A 24,968-nucleotide genomic window follows, 5' to 3' on the forward strand; every position below is an offset into this window, starting at 1 on the left:
GTATGGAGCACCCACTACACAAGGAATGGAGTTAGAGAAGATGAAACTAAAGCAGCGATAATAGGGAGACACTGGGGCTCAAAAGGGGGGGGGGGCGTCAGGACACAGCACTGAACCTATAAACGGAGATGAGACAGGTTGCGATACCTCGTAACAATCAGAGACTTCTCTTGAAGAGTACGGTTTTCGGGGTTGTAATGCCGTGTAACTTGGAAAATCCAGATGTTTCCTTGGAATATATCGCCTCCATCCTCGGGGCAGGTTACACTAAGTAAGAAGCCAGCATGAAGCAGGCGGTAAGCTGATTAAGCTACGGGTGCTTGTCGCCCGGCCACAGATGGTTTCTTGCTTGGCTTACTCTTCGACTCTGAAGATGGTGGCGGCATGTAACTTCGAAACATCGAGCTTTTCCCGAACAACACTGCTTTAAAACGCGGAAGACGGCACTCTACACAGTAACGGCTATCATAACTTCAAATCTAAACAGGATTCTTTTTTCTCTCAAACTTCTGTTGTTATCCGAAACCGATTTCCGCGACAATCAGCATCGCAGCCCCCCCCCCCCGGTGCAAACCAAATTCTTACGGGAAGATCACCCTCACTTCCCAGTACGCCTATATCAATGTTATAAAGACAGATTTTGTTCGAGCAAAGTGTTTAGGCTGATCTCGGAATCCTGTCAGGAGTTAATATAGCTCATCGGTACAGTTGGACGGCTGGGGTTCGATCCCTGGTCAGATATTTTTGTCCATTACACAGCTTACTACTCACATCCATCAAGTGCCGAGGTCAAAAATGGTGGAGCTAACCTCTGTTCCCGAAACGTCTTCATGGCACGGTGCTTAATTAAAAACAGGGAACACTCGCAGCTAAAAAGGGAACACACATCACAAGACACGGTTTACACAAAATATAAGAAAAACGACCCCCACAGTAGAAGAACCACACGCAAGTTTTAATTATGACACATAAGGTGAATAATCTTATGTGTAATCTTGTGTAAATTTATTATAGTTGACAAATACGCACTTTTTAAATATTTTTTAAATCATTTTATAAAGGCAAGCAATGAAATAGATTAGCGTAATTAGGGCACCTGATGATGGCACTGTTGCCGAAACTTGTCGTGAAGTAACAGGTGAAACTGAGTGCACTGAGTATACATATCATGGATGAAAATCAGTGCAACAGGACGCTAAAATACAACATTAAAAACAGGGACACTTCAAAATATCCTAGTGCCTTTACCATCTCACTATTTTCTGCGACGAACAGTGTAGCGTTATGAACAACAGTGAAGTTGTCCCTGTGCTTAACTAATTAAGCGCTACGCCATGAAGGCGTATGGGGGAGTGGATGTACAGATTCACGTTTTCTTGACCTCGGCACTAGCTGGAGGTGAGTGGTCAGCTTCACGTCCCGGCCGCTTTACTCCCAGTACCAACTGAGTGGGAGATTGGGTGGAACCCAGAGCCGGTCTGAACGATTTTGAGAAGAGAAAATTATTGAATTTACTAGGACTCGAACTCCGACCCCTCGGCCGTCCAGCCCGTAGCCAGTCGCTACACCGACTGCGCTATCCCGGCTCCTTCACGACTAATAGACTCGCAGTAATTTTATTGTTTCTTGTGTTGTTCGCGAAGGAGACGAGGCCGTGTAATAAGCATCGGGGTTCAAGAGTGGAGTCCTGGCTCGACAGAAAACCAAACCGAACGAGGAAGTGGCTTCAAATAAATACTTTACACGAGATCTAGACAAATTATACATCCAACCGTCCTGAAATTTATTTCACGAGATTATGTTATTGCAGAAACCCTCCCACACGGAGAACTAAGCGATATGGTGAAACGTCAATGGGCTATTTGCGAAGTTATACTGTCACGTGATAGAGTGACTACAGACGGGGTTTTGGATTGATGATCGGGTTTTAGTGGACACTATGTGTGACAGCGCGTGACAATTTACAATTCACACACACACATTAGTGTCCACAGTCACTTCTTCACTGTCGTTGCTTGATAGCGGCTTCCAACAGTGGACGCTGTCCTTTCTCTTGGTTCCCAAAATGTCTCCGACATCAGCTACAGCAACTCTCGACTAACTCACAAAACAACTACTCTTCAATTTACTCAAATGGCACTCATTAACTGCCTTGCTTGAGACATCTCGGCACGGCGCGCACAGAAAACTCCGTTATATTAATGCTGCGCCGTGTCCTAGTAACAGCCATACTTCAGTTATTTGTTTCGTAGTTGCTGCTTAACAACGGGTCTACATGCTACAATATAGAAGAGTTGATCACGACATGCATGAAGCATGCGGGAAATGAGAACCGGATATAAAATTCTAGTAAGAAAACCGGATAAGACCTCTCTGCAGATGTGTGGGCACCTGGGAGGATAATATTAAATTAGATATTAAGTGAACTAATAAGATCTAAAAGTTTGTGACGATGGCATATTTTTTCGACATTATCCATCGCCCTGTCTTGTATTTAAAAACTTTTCGGAGACTGGATTATGTCTCCGTCTTCAAGTAAAAATTTATTCAGCTGGGCCCAATCGATAGAGCTAGTTCCAATCCAACTGAGTAGGCCTTTACCTAAGGACGGAGACAGAGTCCAGTCTCAGAAAGCGTTGCTTTTAAATAAAAAATTATAGGGGAATGGAAAACGATCTAAAAGTCAATATCCGTTATTAAACGAGTTAGTTTAAGCTGTGTAGGGCTGGATTCGATGGGCTCAATGTGTGTTCCCACAGTGCACCATTGTGCAGCTTCATGAGCTGTGAATGTCTTGATGAGCTGAGTGACGACTACTTCACTAGAGACTAGTCTGCATCTTACAAGTCCTCGTGCTTCTATCCTGAGGGTACCTACACTAAGCGACGATCTTCAGCTCCGACGTTCCGTGATCTAGTGTCACTCTCAATATGACGCTCACCAAATTTTCCTCCGATCATTCTACTGACATTATTTCATTATTGCTGCGGATACCACCAACACTAACTAAACCTACCAGCTGATACAGTGTCATTTGATAACATCTCTCTCTCCTGCAACAAAATCAGCTTCAAAGCAAACCCGAAACGATCTTAGAAACATTCACCTACGTAAAGTTAAGAGTCTGTATCGAGAGGTCGCGGTCCCTGGAGCTAAATATCTGGCCCCCATAGACGTCCCCAGTCCCGAGGCAACGAAAACGCCTGCCTCTCTTTCTCTCTCTCTCTGAGTTATGTGAGTTCATGGAATGAGAAGATTTCCTGCAAACCGCTTGTTACGCTTCAAAATAAACTTCTCGGCCGTAGTTGTCGTCACAGTATCGGACAGCAGCAGAGCGTTCATAAAGAATGTCAGGACAACAGGACTATTAGAAAGAAAAGATAATTTTCTCTTCTTCCCAACTTTCCCTTGAACACAATTTATTTCCCTCTGCTCCTTGTAGTGTCCGAAACATTCGTAAGGAATTGCTAGATGCTCAGTTACTCGGAGATGTCATTAATGTCGGCTTACATAGAGTCTTCTTGGGTCAGAACGGCGATATAATTATAAACAGAGCAATGGCGTTTAATGGAAATAAAAAACTATCAAACTCTAAGCCGGGTCACATATATACACTGACAAGGACAGGGGACGCGGACGGAGTAACGGCGGTTCGACTCTGCAGAGCATTTCTTTTTTAAATTAAAAGATCTGTACAAACAGAGACATTCTTATTAGCAGGCTATAAAGACCAGAATGCCACAAATAACAATATACAGTAAGAGAAAGGAAAAGCAGTGAAGCAAATAACACGTCCATTAGTGGAAACATTTCTTAGATCACAATTCACAGAGAAAAGCCAGTCTTTTAATTGGACACGTTGTCTCTGTCACTCTGAAGGGTAAACATAAGGAGGGGTGAAGGGAAGATTTCCTTGTTAATTGCCAGCTTTAATTGGATGGAATCAGCAGATCCTGCAAAGATATATTTCCCGACTCTGAAGAAGAATAAAAACAGGGAGGAAAGAAGGATTCATTCCTTGGTTGCTACGACCCAATAGGCAAGGTCACTTGACAGTATTTCATTCATTTCTAAACGAAGTTGCAAATTCGTGGTCTGAATACGCATGCGCCATGCTGTACAGCAGACATACAGGGGAATCCCAGCAGCGCCCGACTCAATCACAGCGGGCTTTCCTTCCGCGCACTTATTTGATATACGGTATATGTGGTGCTGTCAGGAATCGAACTCCGCTCAAGTATGTAGTTAGAAATACTACTGAGACAGCCGGACTCTAATGGCGTAGCAAACGTCTATTACATTTGTTTCAGTTCAAATAAAAGAAGAAACTGGCAACAGTCCTCACTTCACAAACACATTAATTTTGAAAATATATTTATCTTTGTACCCCTTTGTTCGGCCTTTGCCGCTTTTCAGTTTCTTAATCCTATACACAGTAGGCAGGACTTCTTGGACGGGGGATCGGCCCATCGCAAGACCGCTAACTATACACAGTACAACACAGACAGAGAATAAACGAATACAACCATCCATGACTCAAGTGGCATTCGAACCCATGATCTCAGCGTTCAAGCGTGCAAAGAGAGTTAATGCCTTAGACCGCGCGGCCACTGTGACACACTTCGAAATACTGATGAGAAAGCATAACTTGATACAATAAAATGGAATTACGAGGGCAAGTCTTTTAGAAAAGTCGCCCTACAGCAAAACACCATGACAGTGGATCACTGGAGGTAAAGTTCGGCAGGGCCCTGGGACTGAACCATCATCACTATAACAATTAGTAGCGGTCCGTCATTTCTAGCCTTAAATTTTATGAAACAGCAGCATCGACAACTTTGCTATGAATATTTCAGTTACATCCACATACCTAAACACTACAATAGCTGAGTCGGTATAGCGATGGGTTACGGGTTCGACGGCCACTTAAGATTCCAGGTAGATGCAAAAAAAAATATCTGCACCTCACAGTCCACACCGGCTCTGGTATAAAAAACCACTATTAACGGCCGTGGGGATCCCTTGCGCAGACTACGTGACAACCTCTATCCGCAAAAGTTGGCACTAACTTCGCCGAAAACCGGCGGTCGCTCGGTCGGTATAGTTCGCTTGCGGACTACAGGCCAAGGAGTATGTTTGTTTTTCCATAGTATGAACCATGGTAGCGTAGTTGGTTGAGGAACTATGCTACAAGCCGGAAGGTCGCGGGATCGAATTTCTATGAGGTGGATTTTTTCAATCTACCTAATCCTTCCAGCCGCAATGTGGCCCTGGAGTCGACTCTGCCTCTAACAGAAATGAGTATCAGGAATCTTCCTTGGGGTAAAGGGCGGCCGGCGGGTAAGGCTGGCAACCTTACCGCCATCTATGAGCCGATTGTCTAAGAAATGTGGGAGCCTCGACGTCTCACAACCCTATGGGCTTCCACGGCCCGTCACAGGGATAGCTTTATGAACCATAAGCACGCCAACGACGACAAAGGCATTTGACGAGATTCAACGATCAGGCAGGATCAGAATAAACTAAATTGTCTACAACGGGAAATAGAGAAAAGCGCCGTAAATCACTGCTCCAAGCAAACCACGGGTGTTACAATGCACGCATATCGCCGCCAAGATAACAATCACATCTGTGGAAATAAACACATTACTTCTGTTTCTTAAAACTTGGACACTGAGAACTGAATACACAACGCCACAGGACAGCGGGTCACGAACCACGTACCTTGTTCGACGGGTTCCGGGAATATGACGGCAGTGTCGCTCCTCTGCATGTACTCCTGCAGGATCTTCTCCTCTTCCTCCCCCAGGAGTCCTCTTCTCAACATTTGGCGTCTCCGAGGCACTTCGTCAGTCGATATCACTTCACTTTCATCACCCAGAACCTCGACCTCATTCTGTCCCTCCGCATCCTTCCTCACTTTCACCATGAGCAACCCCTGGAGTCCTGCACTGCCCGCATCACGCCCAACAAATATCCTCCCAGATTCACCTTCGTCAGGTGACGACACTATCAGACAGTTCTGGTCTTCGGTCTGCCGAGAGGTTCCATCGGCAAGAGGTTGATGGTTGTGGTTGTTGTCGGGGCTCATGGCGGCTGCTGGTGGGGCGCAAAGGTCACCTGCCGCCCCTGCGCCGCCCACGCTAGCAGCCGCCGAGGTCAGTACTACGTTGTCTGAGGACAGGTTCTCCAGGTCGACTGCAACACACAAGAGAGTTAACCGTCAGAATGTGCGCGAAAGAAGAATCGTGCGAAATTGTAAAGGTTCCTAAAGATGGAGGCAGCGTTACTCCCAAGGACTGAAATATCTTTTAATTCGTGGAGGGCCGTCACACTAAGTCCACTTGGTATGTCGGACAGTAGGAAATCTGTTTATCAACCTTGTACGATAATGGTGAGAGGAATGATAATTGGTAGGGGAAACCGAAGTACTCAGAGAAAACCTGTCTTACTGCCATTTTGTCATCCAAACGGCCTACATGCCTTGAAGTGGGAACAAAACCTGGCCAATGCGGTGTGAAGCCGACGACTAAGAGCCCAAACTATGGCACGTTCCCCCCAGCACATTATGGAACCCGAAAGTTCATTACCGTGTTCACAAGAGCCCTCCATTGGTCCCTATCCTGACCAAGATCAATCCAATCCATACCATACCATCCCATCTCTCTAAGATCCATTTTGATAATGTCCACCCACCTACGTCTCGGTCTTCCCAGTGGTCTCTTTCCTTCTGGCTTTCCCACCAATATCCTGTATGCATTCCTCTTCTCCCCCCATTCGTGCTACATGCCCTGCCTTTCTCATCGTCCTTGACTTGATCATTCTAATTATACTTGGAGAAGAGTACAAGTTATGAAGCTCCTCATTATGCAGTTTTCTCCAACCTCCTGTCACTTCATCTCTCTTCGGTCCAAATATTCTCCTCAACACCCTGTTCGCAAACACCCTCAGTCTGTGTTCCTCCCTTAATGTCAGAGAACAAGTTTCACACCCATACAGAACCACAGGCAAAATTATAGTTTTGTATATTCTAATATTTTATGTTTTTGGGCAGCAGACGAGAAGACAAAAGGTTCTGGACTGAATGGTAGCAAGCATTACCCGAGTTCAATCGCCTCTTAATTTCCTCCTGAATCAGGTTACGGCCAAGAACTGGATTAACACGAACAAATGAGGACGTGGTTAATAACAACAAGAGCTGCTGTACTGATTTTAACCTAATTAACTACAGCCAGTCTGATTTCACTATTCTCTTGAAGGCATAACGTGAATATTTAGGATAACAACAGGGACTGGAAGACATAACCTCAACATAAGTGGCGACACTTCGTGTGACAGATAAACGCCTGAGGAGAATGTTTTGGAAGCATTCAAACAAGACTTCAACAGCGACCGCAAATGCAATCTGCATCATTTTTACTTAATTCTTTTAATCAGTAAAAACGTACCAGTAAGTGCATGCAGACGAGTAGAATCTCTACACTGTTATTAAGTGTAAGTGTTCGTTTTAAATTCGATCATTAATGGCGTTGTTAGTGTAGAGAATGCTCTCATGATCTGCGTGTGCGTGTGTGTGTGTGTGTGTGTGACTATAGACGGGGTAGATATTGGTGAATGGATTTATACCGCTTCAGTGTCTTCACTAGTCGTTGCTTGGTAACAGCTCTCAACAATGGAGATTCTTTAGCTTTTGCGCTCACGTCGTTACTGTCCGGCGAATATCCCACAACTGAACTAAAGTGCAATGTCTTCTCAGCCCCCTTGCAGAACTCAACTCTCAAATGACTCAGCTGCTCCAATTGTCTTCCACATAACCCCTTTACACGGACCGAGCAGAAGAACACACCGTTTCCAACAGTAACTCTATTGCTGCAAATGTATTCGTTACCGCGGGATGGCGTTTAACGATCCGTTGCCTACAAACGAGTTGCATAACACAGTTTATTTAGAATCTGCTGCCCTAGTAACGAGCGTTGCTTAGCAACCGTTACGCAGCAACGGATCTACACGCGATGGTAAGGCGAAGGCGAATATGCATCAGTTGGTGAAATGAGAATTGGCGACGAAACGCGCCCCATTCCCACTACGTCCATCACATATTCCACATGACCCGACGTAAGACTGAACCTGGGGCTGTCGCAGTGGGAAGCCGGCGACAGACCGCCTGAGCTATGACACGGCCTACATTTATCGAAGTTTAATGGGAAACTAGTGTATAATATATGAGTCTGTATATCTTCCGGACACAGCCCACAGTTCTTGAAGAAAATATCTGCAGATCTGTGAGCTGTACAACGCTAAACCGCCGCTCCTGTGTTATGCACTTCCAGTGGACGTAACGGATCGGAGTTAAACACCTCGCTGGATCTGTGGTAATGGCACGTAAGATATTTCCCAAATCCCCCGTAACACGCCCTCTCAAAGACTTGCTTGCTGTCCTTAAATCCATTCTGATTACGCGACCGCACGTCCTGTCCGAGTGGTTGTTATGGTGATCTGCCGCATTACGTATGCACAGTACAGACAACGGTCTCTCAGCCTAAACACTGTACCACGCCATGCTCCGTGCCTCTCCACGCTAACATCTGAAACATTCCCAATGCAGCACAGACGAACATGTACCAACGCACCCAAAGTGTCAGTATGGCCTCCCGGGTTGTAACGCCATGCTGTTCAAAGAAATTCCGAGAAACATACCGCTTCCATCTTCAGGACCGAAGGGTAATTCCCGCAAGAAACCAGTTTCAGAACGGCTTCCTTCATGTTTAGTATCACATTATGGTTACCGAAGTTTCGTGCCCTGTTGGTTTATTTGGCTTAATCTTCGACCCTGAAGATGGAAGCGATATGTCCAGCTGACAAGTTGAATATTCTGTACACCGCGTGGAGTTACGATCCAGGAGACGGTGGATCTGAGAACATAACATGAAACGCACCGAGGAGGGTATGCATATGTCAGACTTCAATTCAGTTTGCCTATTCTTCATTAACCCGAATCATTAGAGTCCATGGGTAATACGAGCATAGGAGAGTGGAAATAACAGGAAAATGGTGAAAAATACATAACGACCGTACATACGACAAACTTCTGCACAAACAGAAACATTCCGGACAGCCACCGGGTACAAATGAACAAAACCATAAGCCAAACACGTGCATAGCAATTGTTCAAGGACACTCAAATAAAACAGCTTGTTGTCCCGCAAACAAGATAGAAACTAACAGCTTTACAGTGAGCGGCCGATCCTTCACAAAACAACTTGTACACGTGAACACGACCGGTTAGGCCGAAACATGTAGCCATACAATGAGGAAGACAATATTAACCGACGTTGCACATCGACGGCATAGAAAAAGCAGAACGCAAAGTCAGTTCGTAACGGGATATAATTGTAAATATTAGGGCGATAAAATGAGAAAGGATTAGATGGGTATTACATGTAGCAAGCATGGTGATGAAACATGCGAGTAAAATCGTATCCGGAAAACCAAAGTGAAAAAAAGACACTCGCAAGATATATGCGTAGATGAGGATATTATTACTATTTACACTTCTCAATACTCAATGATAACTTCGATTTGTTTTAATTATATTATTATTATTAACGTCACTATTATTATTTCGTTTGTTGATCTGTTCACTTTTCTGCATTAAGTGTTGTTTCCTCCAGTACTTGCCTGCAACTGCCAGTCACGGTAGCCAAGCGGTCTAAGGCATGTACTGTCTTCGTTCGCTTCGAAACCGAGAGCGTGGGTTCGAATCCCACTCAGGGCATGGATGTTTAGTTTGTGTGTGTGCGTTTTTCTGTGTTTGTGTACAGGTAGAGGCCTTGCGACGAGCTGATCACCCGCCCAAGGAGTCCTACCGAATGTGTATGATCTAGAAAAACCGAAGTGAACGGAGAAGTTCATGGAGGTAGGCCTAGGCCCACTGGGGCTGTAGTGCCAAGGAAAGTAAAATTTGCCTGTAATTAGTCTCTGACTTCATGTGTTTGTCCGTAAAGTAATTCCTTGTAGTGTCTAAACTGTGCTGTGTCTGTAATTGGCTGTTCAGCGTTTGATTCGGCACATAAAGAACTGAATTATTATTATTATAGCGGATATTTAAATAAACACTATGTGAAGATGTGAACTGTATTTATCCATCACTCAAGATGGCGTCCAGCGTTGTGCTCCTGTGGACTTCTGCATGAAGACCTCGCAACGTGGAGTTATAGGTAAGATCCTTATGTAAACAAAACAGTGCCGATAAAGGTAGGTTGGTGGTTTCCAAGATCAACCGTTCTGATATCACCAACATCATAATCATTATTATGATACTTCGTTAGGCCAGAAGTGGCCGCAGTAGAAGGGACTTAGTCCCACCCCACTAGCAACAAAGAAAATCATACTTCATCGAGGATTTGATTATTTTAGGGGCGACCTGTTGTGGCCTCAGTGTTCACATCACCCAACAGTCTTCAAAGTCGACACCCAATTCTGACTGTACGACACTTGAGGATTTGTTTCGAGCCTCAAGCAATAAAACCAACTGCTTCAAGTAGGTTCATGCCCATTTTCTTCTGAGGGATACTTTCGAGTTCATTGAAAAAATATCTATGTATGTTTTACGGCCGACCCGAGTTACGTGGCTGTTGCGGCGCTGTATATGAACAGGACAAACAGACGCTGGCTTCTCACTCCGGTGTTAGATTTAACACTATCATATTATTAGTATTATTATTTACTTACCTATGGAGCTGAGCCCTTCTTGAGAAGAAGCCAAATCTGCAGCTACTCAAGAATTTCCCAGCATTTTACGGAACCCGAAGGTTCATTACCGTGTTCACAAGAGCCCTTCACTAGTCCCTACCCTGAGCCAGATCAATCCAATCCATACCATCCCATCCTATCTCTCTAAGATCCATTCTAATATTGTCCACCCACCTACGCCTTGGTCTTCCAAGTGGTCTCTTTCCTTCTGGTTTTCCCAATTATTATTATTATTATTATTGTTATTATTGTCATTATTATTATTATTATTATTAGTGGGGTGAGACTGAATTCACTTGGTACTGTGACCACTTAACTGGCCCACCGTACCAGCCCCAGATGATGATGGTGATTGTGGAGCAATTGGTGGAATGAATACTGACAGGGGAAACTGAAGTACTCGGAGAAAACCTGCCCTAGAGCCACTTTGTCTGCTACAAATTCCACATGACAATAGCCGGGCTAGAACCCGGGCCGCCGAGGTGGGAAGCCGGCTACTAACCGCCTGAGAACGGCCTAAAATCCTGGTTAACTTCATGCGAGATTCGTGGCGGACAAAGTAACAAAAGAGAACCCGCTCACTATAAACCTACATGACTACCGCTACAAGCTGCATAACTGGCGATGCTAAGAAACCGGACTGTTCGATCGCGCGGAACTGCGAAAGGTCGCCGAAACCAAGGTTTCAATTTTGACAAGTGATTGCACAGCTACAAACCCAAAACGTCTCATGTCGCATAGAACTATTCTCATGCAAACGGCTGAGCAAGTGGCAAACGCTCCTTTCATCATCATTCGACGCTAAGTAACATTTGCAGTTGAAAGACGGTCGTTAAATGACCCAAAAGTCAATCAGCTTCCTTCTATGTCCTGATTCGTTACTTAAACCCACACGTACATTCACCTTCCAGGCCACAAAACCTATACAGTAAGGAAACGGACCGCCTCTGTGGTCTAGTGGTCAGAGTTCCTGGCTACAGGTCCAGAGGTCCGGGTTCCATTCCCGGCTACCAGATATTTTCGGAACGTAGTGAGTCTGGAACGGGGTCCACTCAGCCTCGTGAGGATAAGTGAGGAGCTATTTCAAGGAAATAGCGGCTCCGGTCTAGAAAACCGAAATTAACGGCCGTGGGGAATTGTTGCGCTGACCACGCGACACCCTCTATCCGCTAAAGTCGGCACTAACTTCTCCGACAAGCGGCGGTCGCTCGGTCGGTATAGTTCGCCTGTGGACTGAAATCACGGAGTTTGAGTTTAGTAGGGAAACGTCCTTAAACAACCTAACCAACCATTTAACACCAGTAAGATAATCGGTCAGAGATAAGAAACGCCGCTGTGGGAATGCATCAAGTCACAAAAGCGTGGAGGTAAAGCTCAACGTATTCTAGACTCCTGACAGCATTATGTGTTGAGCTTCACGCCAGGTAGCTACTGAGTAACAGCTGGGTGGATCCGAGAGTCTATTTGGACACTGTGAAGAGATAAATCTCCTGTCCCCGCCAAGAATCGAACCTCGGTCTTCCAGCCCATTTCCCATCGCTATACCGGCTCCGTTATAAGCAGTTTGAGGGTCAATCAATATAAAAACATGAAAATTCTTTTATTGAGGCAACTGTCTCATCCAGTTGTATGCTATTTTAATTAATTTACTGACCAAAAAAGTAATAAATAAATAAATACAAGCAAAGTACTAATGAGAAGAAGCATTTTGTTTCTCTAAACCGAATTTCAAAATCGTGGACCTGGTGCGAAATAACCGCCTGTGTCAATCGAAGTGACAAGAGACATTATTAAAGTGCGTTTCTGGGCGTTACCCATCGTCTTGCCTTATCTAAAAACACTGTCCCATTTATTTTTTCAGAACACAACGTTTCGACGGCTCGACTCTGTCTCCGTCTTCAGGTAAAACCTATTTAGTTGGGCCAAATCGATCAACCTACTCCCCATCTCCAGACATTAGGCACGCCTAGTGTAGTCGGTAAGTTTATCCTGTGGCAGAGATGACCCGGAGACACACGCCACTCTTCTGAGGCGACTTGCCCTTCCAGAACTCCCTTGTACCGGTACTACTAAGCCCACAGGGTCCGCTGATGTTAGCTAATAATCTTCAAATATGTAAAATCCGCTTTGCTACGGGATACATCACCATGTTGACCCTGCCCACTCCATCAAACTGCCTTCTGCGTTCTTGAACACTGTCTTCAAGGACCTCTATGTGATTTTCAACTTGACATCATGTCCTTCGCTACTCGCATTGAGCGTATGGCCTGAAGTCAACCAATCTTCGTGACACGATTCCACGTTAAGCTGCAAATGTGTGACCAGCACTGGAAACCCCTTCGCCGTAGCCAGGCCCCTCGAAGGCAACACTGCGAGACATAAGGAACACCACAACACAGAAATGGAGGTCAGCAAGTCGGGTCACGTGGGTACGCTTCTGACTTGTGGAAAGCTTCGTACAGGACAGAGACGTCGGCAATATTGACTTGTATCGTCCACATACATTAAATTAGGCCACGGCCATTTCCTTCCTCTTCATTTTCAAAACATCATACACTTATAAGAAAAAACTCTGTAGCCTACAGTCCGTAAGCGAACTATACCGACTGAGCGACCGCCGCTTCTCGGTGAAGTTAGTGCCAAGTTTTGCGGACAAAGGGTGTCACGTGGTAAGCGCAACGAATCCCCACAACCGTTAATCTCGGTTTTTCTAGACCGGAGCCGCTATTTCCCTGAAATAGCTTCTCCATTATCCTCACGAGGCTTAGTGGACCCCGTTCCAGACCCGCTATTTCTCAGAAAATCTCGTAGGACCGGGAATCGAAACCGGGACCTCTGGATCTGTAACCAGGAACTCAAGCAATCTAGGTAAAGGTAAAGCTATCCCTGTAACAAGCCGTGGAGGCCTACTGGGTGAAATGAAAATTCTTGACCCTACAGGAACTCGAACTCCGACACTTCGGTCGTCCAGCTAGTCGCTATACCGACTGAGCTGTCCAGCCTCTCAGTACCAGTGATGAGATGAAGTAAATATGTTCATGTGTGTAATAATCGTCACATTACTGAAATGTGTAGACATTACGAGTAAACCAGTTGAGGGGATAGCACCTTNCGTATAGGAATAAGAAGTGGTGAAGAGATAAATGAGATTACAGAGAAGGACAGGAAACAAGACATAAAAACAGTGTATAGGTTTAAAAAGTTATATGAGAATTTGTTATATAAGGAAGTTATAAAGAAATGCCACGCTATACAGACGCTGAGGGGCGGGGGCGCGCTTCAAGTCTTCCTTCTTTGCAGTTGTAACAGTGGAATTGATTAAAGTTCGGAGAATTACGACTTGATTGGGTTTCATGGGCGGAGGTAAAAGAACATAAAAATAAATTTGAACACTCCATCGCTACATTCGCTTTTCCACAGCGGAGAAGGTCGGAGCGAAGCGCAGAAGCCGTAACGCACCGAAGATTGAGTGACCATACTGTCTCTTCCACAGGACACTCACCGCCACGTAATGGTACCAGTCCGAGTGACATAACTGTACCCTGCAACATCTACAGTTATATCTCCAGTTCTTGCTCTTTTACCGGAAGTTACTCTAACGCCACGTCTGCACAGCGGACGACAGAAATGGTCACCATTCTGAGAGTGCGAAATGAAACGCCACTGAAGATGACTAAAGACAAGCGGAACCTTCACACAAAAGCGTAAAAATTACTGGATCTGAGGTTCTCACGAAGGCAACTATGAACGATTTCTTATGTTGCCGTGTATTCCGTCAGACGTTTCGGAGGAACATACTGTGACATGTAGACCCATTGTTAGGAAACGAGTAGGTAAACACATTCCCTCAACAAGAACACTCAACAGGACATACATTGCTAGTTAAAGGACAAATAAACATGCATTCCTGACAAAAGTAACATCCATTGATAGGAAACGGTGCTTTCTACAAGGCGAAGGGTCGCGGGTTCGATTCCCTATAAGACCACTGAATTTTTCAATTGAACTAATCCTTACAGCCGCACTATGGCCCTGGGGTTGGCTCAGCCTCTGACAGAAATGAGTGCCAGGAATCTTTCTGGGGGGGATAAAGGGCGGCCGGCGCGTAAGGGTGACAACCTTACCGCCATCTGTGAGCCGATTGTCTAGAAAAAGTGGGAGCCTCGACGTCTCACAACCCTATGGGCCTCCACGGCCTGTTACAGGGATAGCTTTACCTTTAACCTATATGTAAAGGGAATAATATTAAAATGGATCTTAGACAAATAAGATGGGGTGGTATGGATTGTATTCATGTGGCTCACGATGGCGGGAACTTGCGAATGTGGTAAAACGCCTTTGGGTTCCATAAGTGTTGAAAATTCTTGTATAGCTTAGTCACTGGTGGCTTCCCAAGAAGTACTCAGCTCAGTTGCGTTAACAGGAAACACGCGATATGGTTGATGGCGTCCGTCAGGATTCCGAAACACATCCCTCAGATTAAAGCAGAAAGAAAAACTGACCTAGATTTAAATCAAATAAAATAAAATCACGATCCACGAGTTGAGAACTCAAGTTGTCAGTTGCAGAGACAAGGACGTCACCATGACGGTGATCCTGGGCATGGCTGTCCATCCACTAGAGGCGGATTGTGTTCCGGTGCGCTGAACATTTGACTGCGAGGCTGCTACAGAGGGGAATTCGCAGCAACGTCAAACGCTTGTCACAACTTAGCCTGCAGTCGGTTGCACCGTGTCACATGAGTACCCACAACCCCACCGCACCCCCTCCCCACTAATATCATAATCATTATAATCTGCACAACAATGTCACACACAGAAACTGTCACATTCACGAATTGTGGGGCCCACAACGAAAAAAATTACAAAACAAAAAAAAATCACAACAGGGAACGCATCAGCAATTCGTAATTTTAGAACCTTCATTTGCATCCCCTATTTTGACTATGAAACGAATTTTCCAGGAGACAGGACCATCGATGGAGAAACTGAATTATGCCTTTTTTTATGCCACGTCCATCACTGCGTGGTGTTGACATATCGCTGTTTCACCCACCCACCAACCCTGCCTCTTGATACATTTCAACACCTGCACAACAGAGTTAAACGTTACAAAGCGCACTGTAACAGAGCGTCACGCTTATGTCGCGTTCCGGAGAGAGGAACACACATCTGGAGTAACAACTGGCCTTCAGGTGACAACTTAATTACCGTTTCATACATTTCCTACTCATAACTGTGTAAAACAAGGAGCTGCTTTATCGTCATTGCTTTTCAACTATGCCATTAGCAAGGTTCAAGAAAACTAGGTGGGACAGAAATTTAATGGGACACATATCAGCTTCAGCTCTATGCTGATAATGTAGTTCCACTGGTATATAACATAAATACCGCAAAAAAACACAGTAGCTCTAATTCACGCTAGTAAGAAGGCTAGTCTAGAAGTAACCAAAGGGAAAATTATGCATACATTGTAGGATTTTCTCTGCTAAGTGCTTCACGCTAGTTTTCTGCTTGACTTAGCCTTCGACCCTGAAGATGGAGGCGACATGTTCCTCCGGTTATATCTTCGTAAGTGTACTTTAATGTCTCGTCACCAGAATACAGGGCACTTGCATAATATAAATACACGCCAATAGGATCATTTAAAATGTAGCAACTTTCAAATATTTGTGGACAAGAGGAGACAGAATTCGGGATATGCTTGCTACCATTCATTGCAGAACCTTTTGTTTTCTAGTCCGCTGTCTAGAAACGTAAAGACTGAAATACAGCGCCTGTAGTTTTAAACGGATGTGAAACTTTGTCTCTGGCATTGAGGAAAGAACACAGACGGAGGGCATTCGAAAACAGGATGCTGAAGAGAATATCTGGACCTACGAGGGACGAAATAATAGGAGGCTGGAGCAAACTGCATAATGAGGAGCTTCAAAACTTGCACTTTTCGCCAAATGTAATTAGAATGATCATGGACTGGGCGGGGCAACAAAAATTCATGAGAGAAAAGAGTAATGCATACAGGAATCTGGTGAGACCACTAGAAGGGAAGATATTACTAGGAAGACCTAGACGTGTTAGTATATATTAAAATTGATCCTAGACAAAGAGGGTGAAGTGGTATGTACTGGATTCATCTGCCTCAGGATAGGGACCAGTTGAGGGCTCTTGTTAACATGGTACTGAACATTTGGGGGAAATTGTTGAGCGTTTGAGCTGCTGCTGGCTTCTCAACATGGACACGGCTCCACAGAGTTAGTACAGTCAATATGGCTATATTGCTCCTAATGGTAGGACCAGTTAGTAATAACATACGAAGGATGTGGAAGGAAGTGGTCGTGGCCGAGTTTCAGCTACTATCCTAGAGGGAATGAGTAGAAACAAAACTACTTCGCTCAGGGCAGTCGGTATTCAGGTCGAGATTCGAACCACGTCTCTTAAATACAATTAGAAGCATTACCGACTGGGACAATTCACTCGGGTACCGGTATTATCTCAATATCGAATATGCACGACGTTTCGGGAGTGGACTGTTCAACCTCCTTGATGATACTATACTAAGACACTTTTAGTAATTTTATTTTCTCACTAACGAAATCTTTTTATGGGGATTATTTTACGACGCTGTTGGCAACTCGACTATGTAGCGTCAAATGACTACAGATGATGAATTGAGAGATAATCGGAAAGAACTGATTTTGTCCTAATCAAGGAGTTACCCTGTTATTTGCCTGGAGCAAAGCAGAAAAAACCTCAGTCACCATATCTGGCGTCTCGGTCGATAATCGAATCTTAAATCGAATATGCTCGATTTGAAGTGCTCATTCCGGTGACTGTGAAAAGAACAACAATGCCCCCGGATGTCAGAAGTTGGAGCAAACATACTGCCCCCAGCTTTGGAGCTGAAGCGAGAAGCAGGCTGCACAGAGAGTCGCAGGGTAGGCAAATGACTTACAGGGAGAAAGAGAAGACGAAAAGACGATAAACATGGAGAAAATCAAAAAGGAGAGGAGAAAGGAAAGTAACTAACGTAAATTTTTTTGTAACCTTTATATTTCGATTTTCAGGAAATGTTACCTCATGATACTTATTTCTGAGTATCTGCGTATTTTCATGGCTTGGTGCTCATGCATAGACAGAAATCCACAAAAGAAAACTCGCATTAAAAGATCAAAAATGGATTGCCAGTGCATGGCACGGACAAAGTCTCAAAATCGGGAGAGGTAATCTGCTTATACTAGCAAATGAGAAACGCCACATTGACATCTAGAAGGGTGAAGTAACATGTTGNAGTGACGCTGGGGTAGGTTTTCTCAGAGTACTTCGGTTTCCCCTGCCAATCTTCATTCCACCAATTGCTCCACAATCACCCTCACCTATCATCTGGGGCTAGTACAATAGGCCAGAAGTGGCCACAGTACAAGGGACTTAGTCCCACCCCACTTGCAATAAAAAAAAATAAAAAAAACATGTCATGCATAAGCATCCACGTAGCTGAAACAAGTCACACCTGATCATCCACACAACTGAAATAACGTACTGCCAGGTAGAAGCTTTAATGTAGCTGAAAAAAGGTAGTATCATGTACAGGCATTCACATTCACGCAGTTGAAACAGCAGACTGCTACGTTCAAGCATTCATGTACCTGAAACAAGGAACTGCCATGTAGAAGCATTCNGCAGTTGAAACAGCAGACTGTTACGTTCAAGCATTCATGCACCTGAAACAAGGCACTGCCACGTATGGGAATTCATGCACCTGAAACAAGGAACTATCATGTACATGCATTCATGCACCTGAAACAAGGAACTGCCATGTACAGTAATTCATGTGCCTGAAACAAAGCACTGTCACGTACGGGAATTCATGCACCTGAAACAAGGAACTGCCATGTACAAGAATTCATGCACCTGAAACAAGGAAATGCCATGTACAAGAATTCATGCACCTGAAACAAGGAAATGCCACACGTAAAGACGTAACGACATTTAATGCTGAGAGCTTATGACGTAGTAATGCTACACCATTAGACGGAAAATTTGACTCAACTGAAAGGTGACCTTTTTTGGCTCATTTCGGTTCATTTTTTTATAAATCACCAATAAGCTAAATTTTTTTTCAATCTGCTGTAAATCAACTTAAACCACATGAGACAAATATATACGTAATACAACGTTCAGTTCACCCTACAAATTACAACAGAATTTAAAAGTTTCAAACTGGCTTACGAACCGTTATGTCCCTATTTTATGAGGGAGGGAACAAAATTAGAACCTACATTACGCCAACGAATAAATAATTGATTTTCGTTTGCTAACAGAACTTCATATCTAGTATTTTTACATTATACTTCAACAGCCTTCATGCTGTATCCTCATTATATAACAATTTTAGGGATGCTGCGGGCTTGACGTCCCGCCATCACGCGTAAGGGTAGCTCGCCATGTCCACTTGCATTGAACTAACCCATGCAGCAGGCTGGATGCGCTGTGTCACAGTTCTTCAGGCTCGGGCCAGTACTGTACCACAATGTGTGCGTTACACTGGTGATGAGTGCACTCAACCTTAAACCCCCCAACCCCTCACCCAACTAGACAGGCATGTTACGTTATGTTATAATGTTATCCATGTATGTAGACAAACTTAACATGGCATATAGGGGATTTTGGGATGTAACACAAACAACGGATTGTCCTGCTTTTATAGTGGTAGGACAGGGTGTCATGAACTGAATAACCCTTTTCTATCTCTATTTTATACTCTTCATAAAAATAACCCCTGCATCAACAACTCAATGAGCCATTATAAACTATATATATACATAAATAAATTATATTTTGCGGACAGCAACGCGATATAGAATTACGTCCTTCAACTACACACGCTTGGTGTGTTAATAAAAAAAATGTGGTCATAATAGAAGTTAGACTTCATCCTCGAGACAAAAGACTAACACAATCCACCCTGTCTCCACTCCCTTGTATAGGTCTATAACAGTACCGGTGTTCCCACCATGCATCGGGGGTGCCTGTGTTTATTTCCTGATGGATCTAATGCATATGCCTCTGTAATTAACAAATTTTAAAATACTGTCCCGTGTCCGGGGTTACGTGACTAATAATAATAGGATCTGGATTGGTTGGTTGGATTTACTGGCAGTAATATTATAACTACAGCCGGTCACGGTAGGTGAGCGGTCTAAGGCATGTACCGTCTTCGCTCACTTGGAAACTGGGATCGTGGGTTGGAATCCCATTCAGGGCATGGATGTTTAGTTTGTGTGTGTGTGTTTTTCTGTGTTTATGTACAAGTAGAGGCCTTGCTACGAGCTGATCACCCGCCCAAGGAGTCCTAGCGAATGTGTAAGATCTAGGAAAACCGAAGTGAAGGGAGAAGTTCATGGAGGTAGGCCTAGGCCTACTGGGGCTTGTAGTGCCAAGGGTGGGGAAAAAAAATATTACAACTACAACCGCTTGTAACAGCTCGCGGCCAATATCTAAGTCCCGCTCCATTCGTCACTGTACTACGAGTGTCTTCTCTTCTGCGTGACTGACTTACGATTTACGAGTCTGTCACTTCTTCAGCTTCCGCTGTCCGCAGGTTGGCGCTCCACAGATGAACACTGAACTCAACTACTGAATTGCCTTATGAATTCTCTCAAGACTCAGTCCGAAACGAGTCGAGTCTTGTGATACGACTGACGGACAGTCGGCCAGTCTGTCTTGGAATAAAGCACCTGTCTGGGGCTTACGACCAGATTTTTATTATTTTTATTATTGTCAGACAGTTGTGGGTTTGTTGATGTGGGGCGCTCTCTCTGACGAGAGGCCGGGTCAGTCGTTTACAACTGCTGCTCTCCCTCGCCAGCGCAGTCTTTCTCGGGTCCGAGTCCCATGGGACTCGCGACCGTATTTTACTGTCTCAGATTCGAGATTCCCTTGAAATCGACTCCTACGTTCGTCTACTTCGGGACGAACCGAATAGAGATCACCACCTCAAACAGTTCCTTTGTTATTCCTTCGTTGTGGAAACGTGTGTTCATTTCAACGAGTGTTTACAACTTCCCATTTGGTATCCGTGGAAAACGTTTAACACCCAGCGCTGGTCTGTGTCCACGAATCGCATCTCCGCAGATACGTGTTTGCCAATTCGTTTCCTAGAAAAGGCCCACACGTCACAATAAGTAGGGCTTCACCGACATAAAAATCAGAAGATAACTGCATCGACTATTTTAAAATCGGCCGTTTACACAGAGTTCCGATACTGAAAACATGTCATATAAGATAACAAAATTAAAGTTCCTTTTCTGCTTAATTAAGCATCATGCTATGAGGAAATGGAGACCTAGCTCCAGGAATTCTTAACCTAGGCACTAGATAAAGGTGGGTGATCAGTCTTCCAATAGGTAGTAGGCTGGATGGGCTTCAGGGCTACTGCCTGGACTCGAACCCCGATTTCTCGGTTGTCCAACCGTACTGTACCCACTCCACCGATTGAGCTATCCCCTATACACACACCACAATATTGTGACACATATGAACACTTGCTAGGCAACGGTTTGGTAAACACCGCCTGAAAACCGGGATAACAACGAACAGAAGTGATAATCCATTTGCTAGACAACGGTTCGCTACCATTCCCTTGACAACGGAAGAATGACAACTGTTCGGTCGTCCAGAAGTTATAAAAGGGAGTTCTTTCGTGAATTCAATGCAGTCACAGATTCGTTTGTAAGGAAGTTCAATGTGTGAGCAGGAATACTGAGTTCGTCACCCGTCAAAGCGGAAGAAAAGACACTCGTAGTCCAGTAAGGAATTTAGCGAGTCTTAGAGAGTCTCTGACTGACTGTTCAATGTGTGAACTGTTGTAATCAAGTGAAATTTAATAGAGACGCATAATAAATCCAATCCTCCAATGCAGAACCCCTCATTATTAGTCACGGAAGGCAGGACACGTGACAATATCAATCGTTTATTAAAACGAACGCCACATCTCATTTCATAGTACAAGCCTACCTCCAGTTATTGTCGATTAACGTTGTATAAAGAACTTGGTCTCAACCAACTGCAGATTCACACGAAGTTAGGAATTTTCTCGAGAAACGAGCATGTAAACGTTTTTCGAACCACAAAGACGGCCAGAGAACATTAGCTTACGTTGTAGCTGTATAAGGTGATTAAATCCCCCAAAATGGAATAAACATGAATCCAGAAACCCGGCCAAGGAGTATGTGGACAATTTTACTGGAACAAGGGCATAACAAACTGGTCGTTCCATGAGCGATGAGGTACGAGTAAAGACGAATATGGAAAACATGTGCATATGCCAAACGAGAAAATATAATTATGGCGATCAAATTAATCAGGATATTAAGATGTGGCCCGTCACGGTAGCCGAGCGATCTAAGGCATGTACTGTCTTCGCTCTCTTGGAAACTGGGATCGTGGGCTGGAATCCCACTCAGGGCATAGATGTTTAGTTTGTGTGTGTGCGTTTTTCTGTGTTTGTGTACAGGTAGAGGCCTTGCGACGAGCTGATCACCCGACCAAGGAGTCCTACCGAATGTGTAAGATCTAGAAAAACCGAAGTGAACGGAGAAGTTCTTGGAGGTAGGCCTAGGCCCACTGGGGCTGTAGTGCCAAGTAAAAAAATTAAGATCTACAAGTTTCCGTCTTCAGGTAAAACCTAATGAGTTAGGCCAAATCGATAGTTAGTCCTGAGACAAGGATAGCTCTTTCGATTGGGCCCAACTGAATAGGTTTTACCTGAAGATGGAGACAAAATCCAGTCTCCGAAACGTCTTGAAATATAAACAGGACAGTGTTTTAGATGAAGACAGGAGGATGGATAGTGTCCAGAAACATAATATTTGTAGGACCTATGCGCAGACGGAATAATAATATTAAAATGAACCTTACAGAATGAAGATCTGTGCCTTTGCTCCATAGAGTAATACACATATAAGAAAGTAAACATATTTTAATAGTCAAGAACTGTTGCAGCATGCCAATGCTCCTCATGACCAAACTTACAAGCTGGAAAGAGTGAGTGGCGCTGACAGGATGACGGTGAGACAAGGAACCATTTCTACATTAATCTCGTGAAGATGACAGACATAGCTATTGGTAGGGCTGCCCCCCACTACTTCACTGGGGCTACTTGTGGTCAGCGATGCAGAACCTGTCTGCAGAGGTCTGTGATTGTTCTTGTTTAACTCAACCCGAAAGCCTGTGATTCCCGTCATAGCTACTGACCCTCATGTTTGTAACAATGATATATATCGCAGTCCCCACCTCACTCTGTCCGACAAGAAAACGCAGCTAAGTTGTAAGCCTTCTGAAGACACGTCACTTAGAGGTATGATTAAAACCATCGTGTTTCTGAAACGGTATCTATTTCCGTTTGCAGGTTGACAGCAAAGGAAGGGCAACCTACACTGCTGGCGCAGTCGATAGAGCTGACCATGGTAAACCTTCGCTAATCCGGATCGAAATATGAAAAAGGCCGTTCACAGTTCAATACATACTTTGAAACGATACAGGGCATTTAAGAAGGCAGATGAGTCACTTGTCTGTTCAGACAAAACTTGAGCCACTTTATTCAAACCCGCATCATTAGGTTCAAAAACGGGTACAACTTCTGAGTACCGACAAACAAATGTACTGCCTTTTTATGGTTTTTAAATAAAGCCTCTAGAGTGATTTCGTTATATATTTTCATCAGTACTATTTATATCATTAAATTTCCCATTTATTTGTGTTCGAAGCGTTTTTTTTCCTTTAGAACTACCTTTTGTTTCACTAATCCGGACGACCTCCACTCCAGTTACTCCGGATTAGAGAGGATCTGACAAGGTGCTAAATGGAATACGTTTTCTCTTCCAGTGAAGTAGGAAACAGAATCAATTTCCGAAATATAGTGATTTTTAGTAACCTCGGAGAAGGCCAACGTACAAGACAATGGTTATGAACAAGAAAGTAGAAATTGCTGTGAATTTCATATGAGGCGGAAGCCGGGAATAATATACCCCCAGCCGGACATAACTACAGCTCTGTATGTTCGACGAAACACGAATTCTGAAGCTTAAAAACTCATACAATCTAACGCAGCAATGTTCATGTATTCATAAACCAATTTTGTAGGCTGTTTCACGCTGGTTTCTTGCCTTCCTTATTCTTCGACCCGGAAGGTGAAGAAGACGCGTTTCTCCCAAACGTTGTGTGACATGACGCCTGAAAGCCTGAAAAGCTGAGCCAGAGTAGACTCCCTAAACAGGTTCCTGCAGAAATGAACATGCACGCAATAAAAGAACAGCCAGTTCTGTGCAACGGCGAGGTAAACACACCTCTATAACAGCAGAATAATTGTTATGAAACGGCGTTTTCTCTATGTCCGCCCCGAGGCTATATAACGAGGGTCCAAGGTCCCGTGTGGAGTGGTGGTCGAATACCTCCACCGTAGCCCTGCGAGTCGTAGGAGGTGACGAAAAGGGAAATCTCCAATCTGAGGCAGTAAAATATGGTCGCTAGTACCATGGGACTCCAGAATGACTGCGCTGGCGAGCACCAGCAGAAATTGTAAACGACAGACCCGGCCTCTCGTCAGAGAGAGTGCCCCTCATCAACAAACCCACAACTGTCTGACAGTAATAAAAATCTCGTCGTAAGCCCCAGATTGGTACTTTATGCCAAGACAGACTGACAGACTGACCGACTGACCGTCGGTCATAACATAAGGTTCAGACTCAGCAGAGTCGACAGATGCCAGCAAATGCCTGTAGGGTGACATATCCCCTCCCCAGCACTCACAATATTCTGACTGACCGCTGGATTTCCTCAGAACTAAAAGAAACAAAGCCACTACAGGGGGCGTGTCTCTCGCAGCCGTCGAAGCTAACAATAATGAGGGGAAGTCAAAAGGGGCAATTCCAGATACAACGTAAAATATGTAATTTTATTCCATTCCTCAACAGATGTCACTGATTCACTGTCTTACGTGCAACGCGTCCTTCTAAACCTTTTACAAAAGCATCTGGATATTGCACTAGATGTTTCGACCGATAATGGTCATCATCAGGTGTTTAGAATTGGTGGGAACTGCTGTGCTTCTAATATTCGATGTCTTGTCCCATCTACGTGTTCTTCCTGTTGTGCTGTGTCTAGAATATAACTAATGAAGACCAATATGGGTCGAAACATGTAATGCAATGTACAGAAACT

General features: G+C 44.3%; 1 protein-coding gene across 1 annotated transcript in view; it reads right to left on the minus strand.

Moving 5' to 3' along the window:
* Nucleotides 1–24,968, minus strand: part of LOC111872005 (zinc finger protein 1) — a 972,125-nt gene that overhangs the window by 498,126 nt on the left and 449,031 nt on the right. Inside the window, exon 2 of the mRNA XM_023865862.2 lies at nucleotides 5,725–6,198. Within this exon, the coding sequence (XP_023721630.2) occupies nucleotides 5,725–6,198 (474 nt within the window). The remainder of the gene's footprint in view (nucleotides 1–5,724; nucleotides 6,199–24,968) is intronic.

The sequence above is a fragment of the Cryptotermes secundus genome, unplaced genomic scaffold (assembly GCF_002891405.2).
Source record: "Cryptotermes secundus unplaced genomic scaffold, Csec_1.0 scaffold133, whole genome shotgun sequence".
Classification (NCBI taxonomy): domain Eukaryota; kingdom Metazoa; phylum Arthropoda; class Insecta; order Blattodea; family Kalotermitidae; genus Cryptotermes; species Cryptotermes secundus.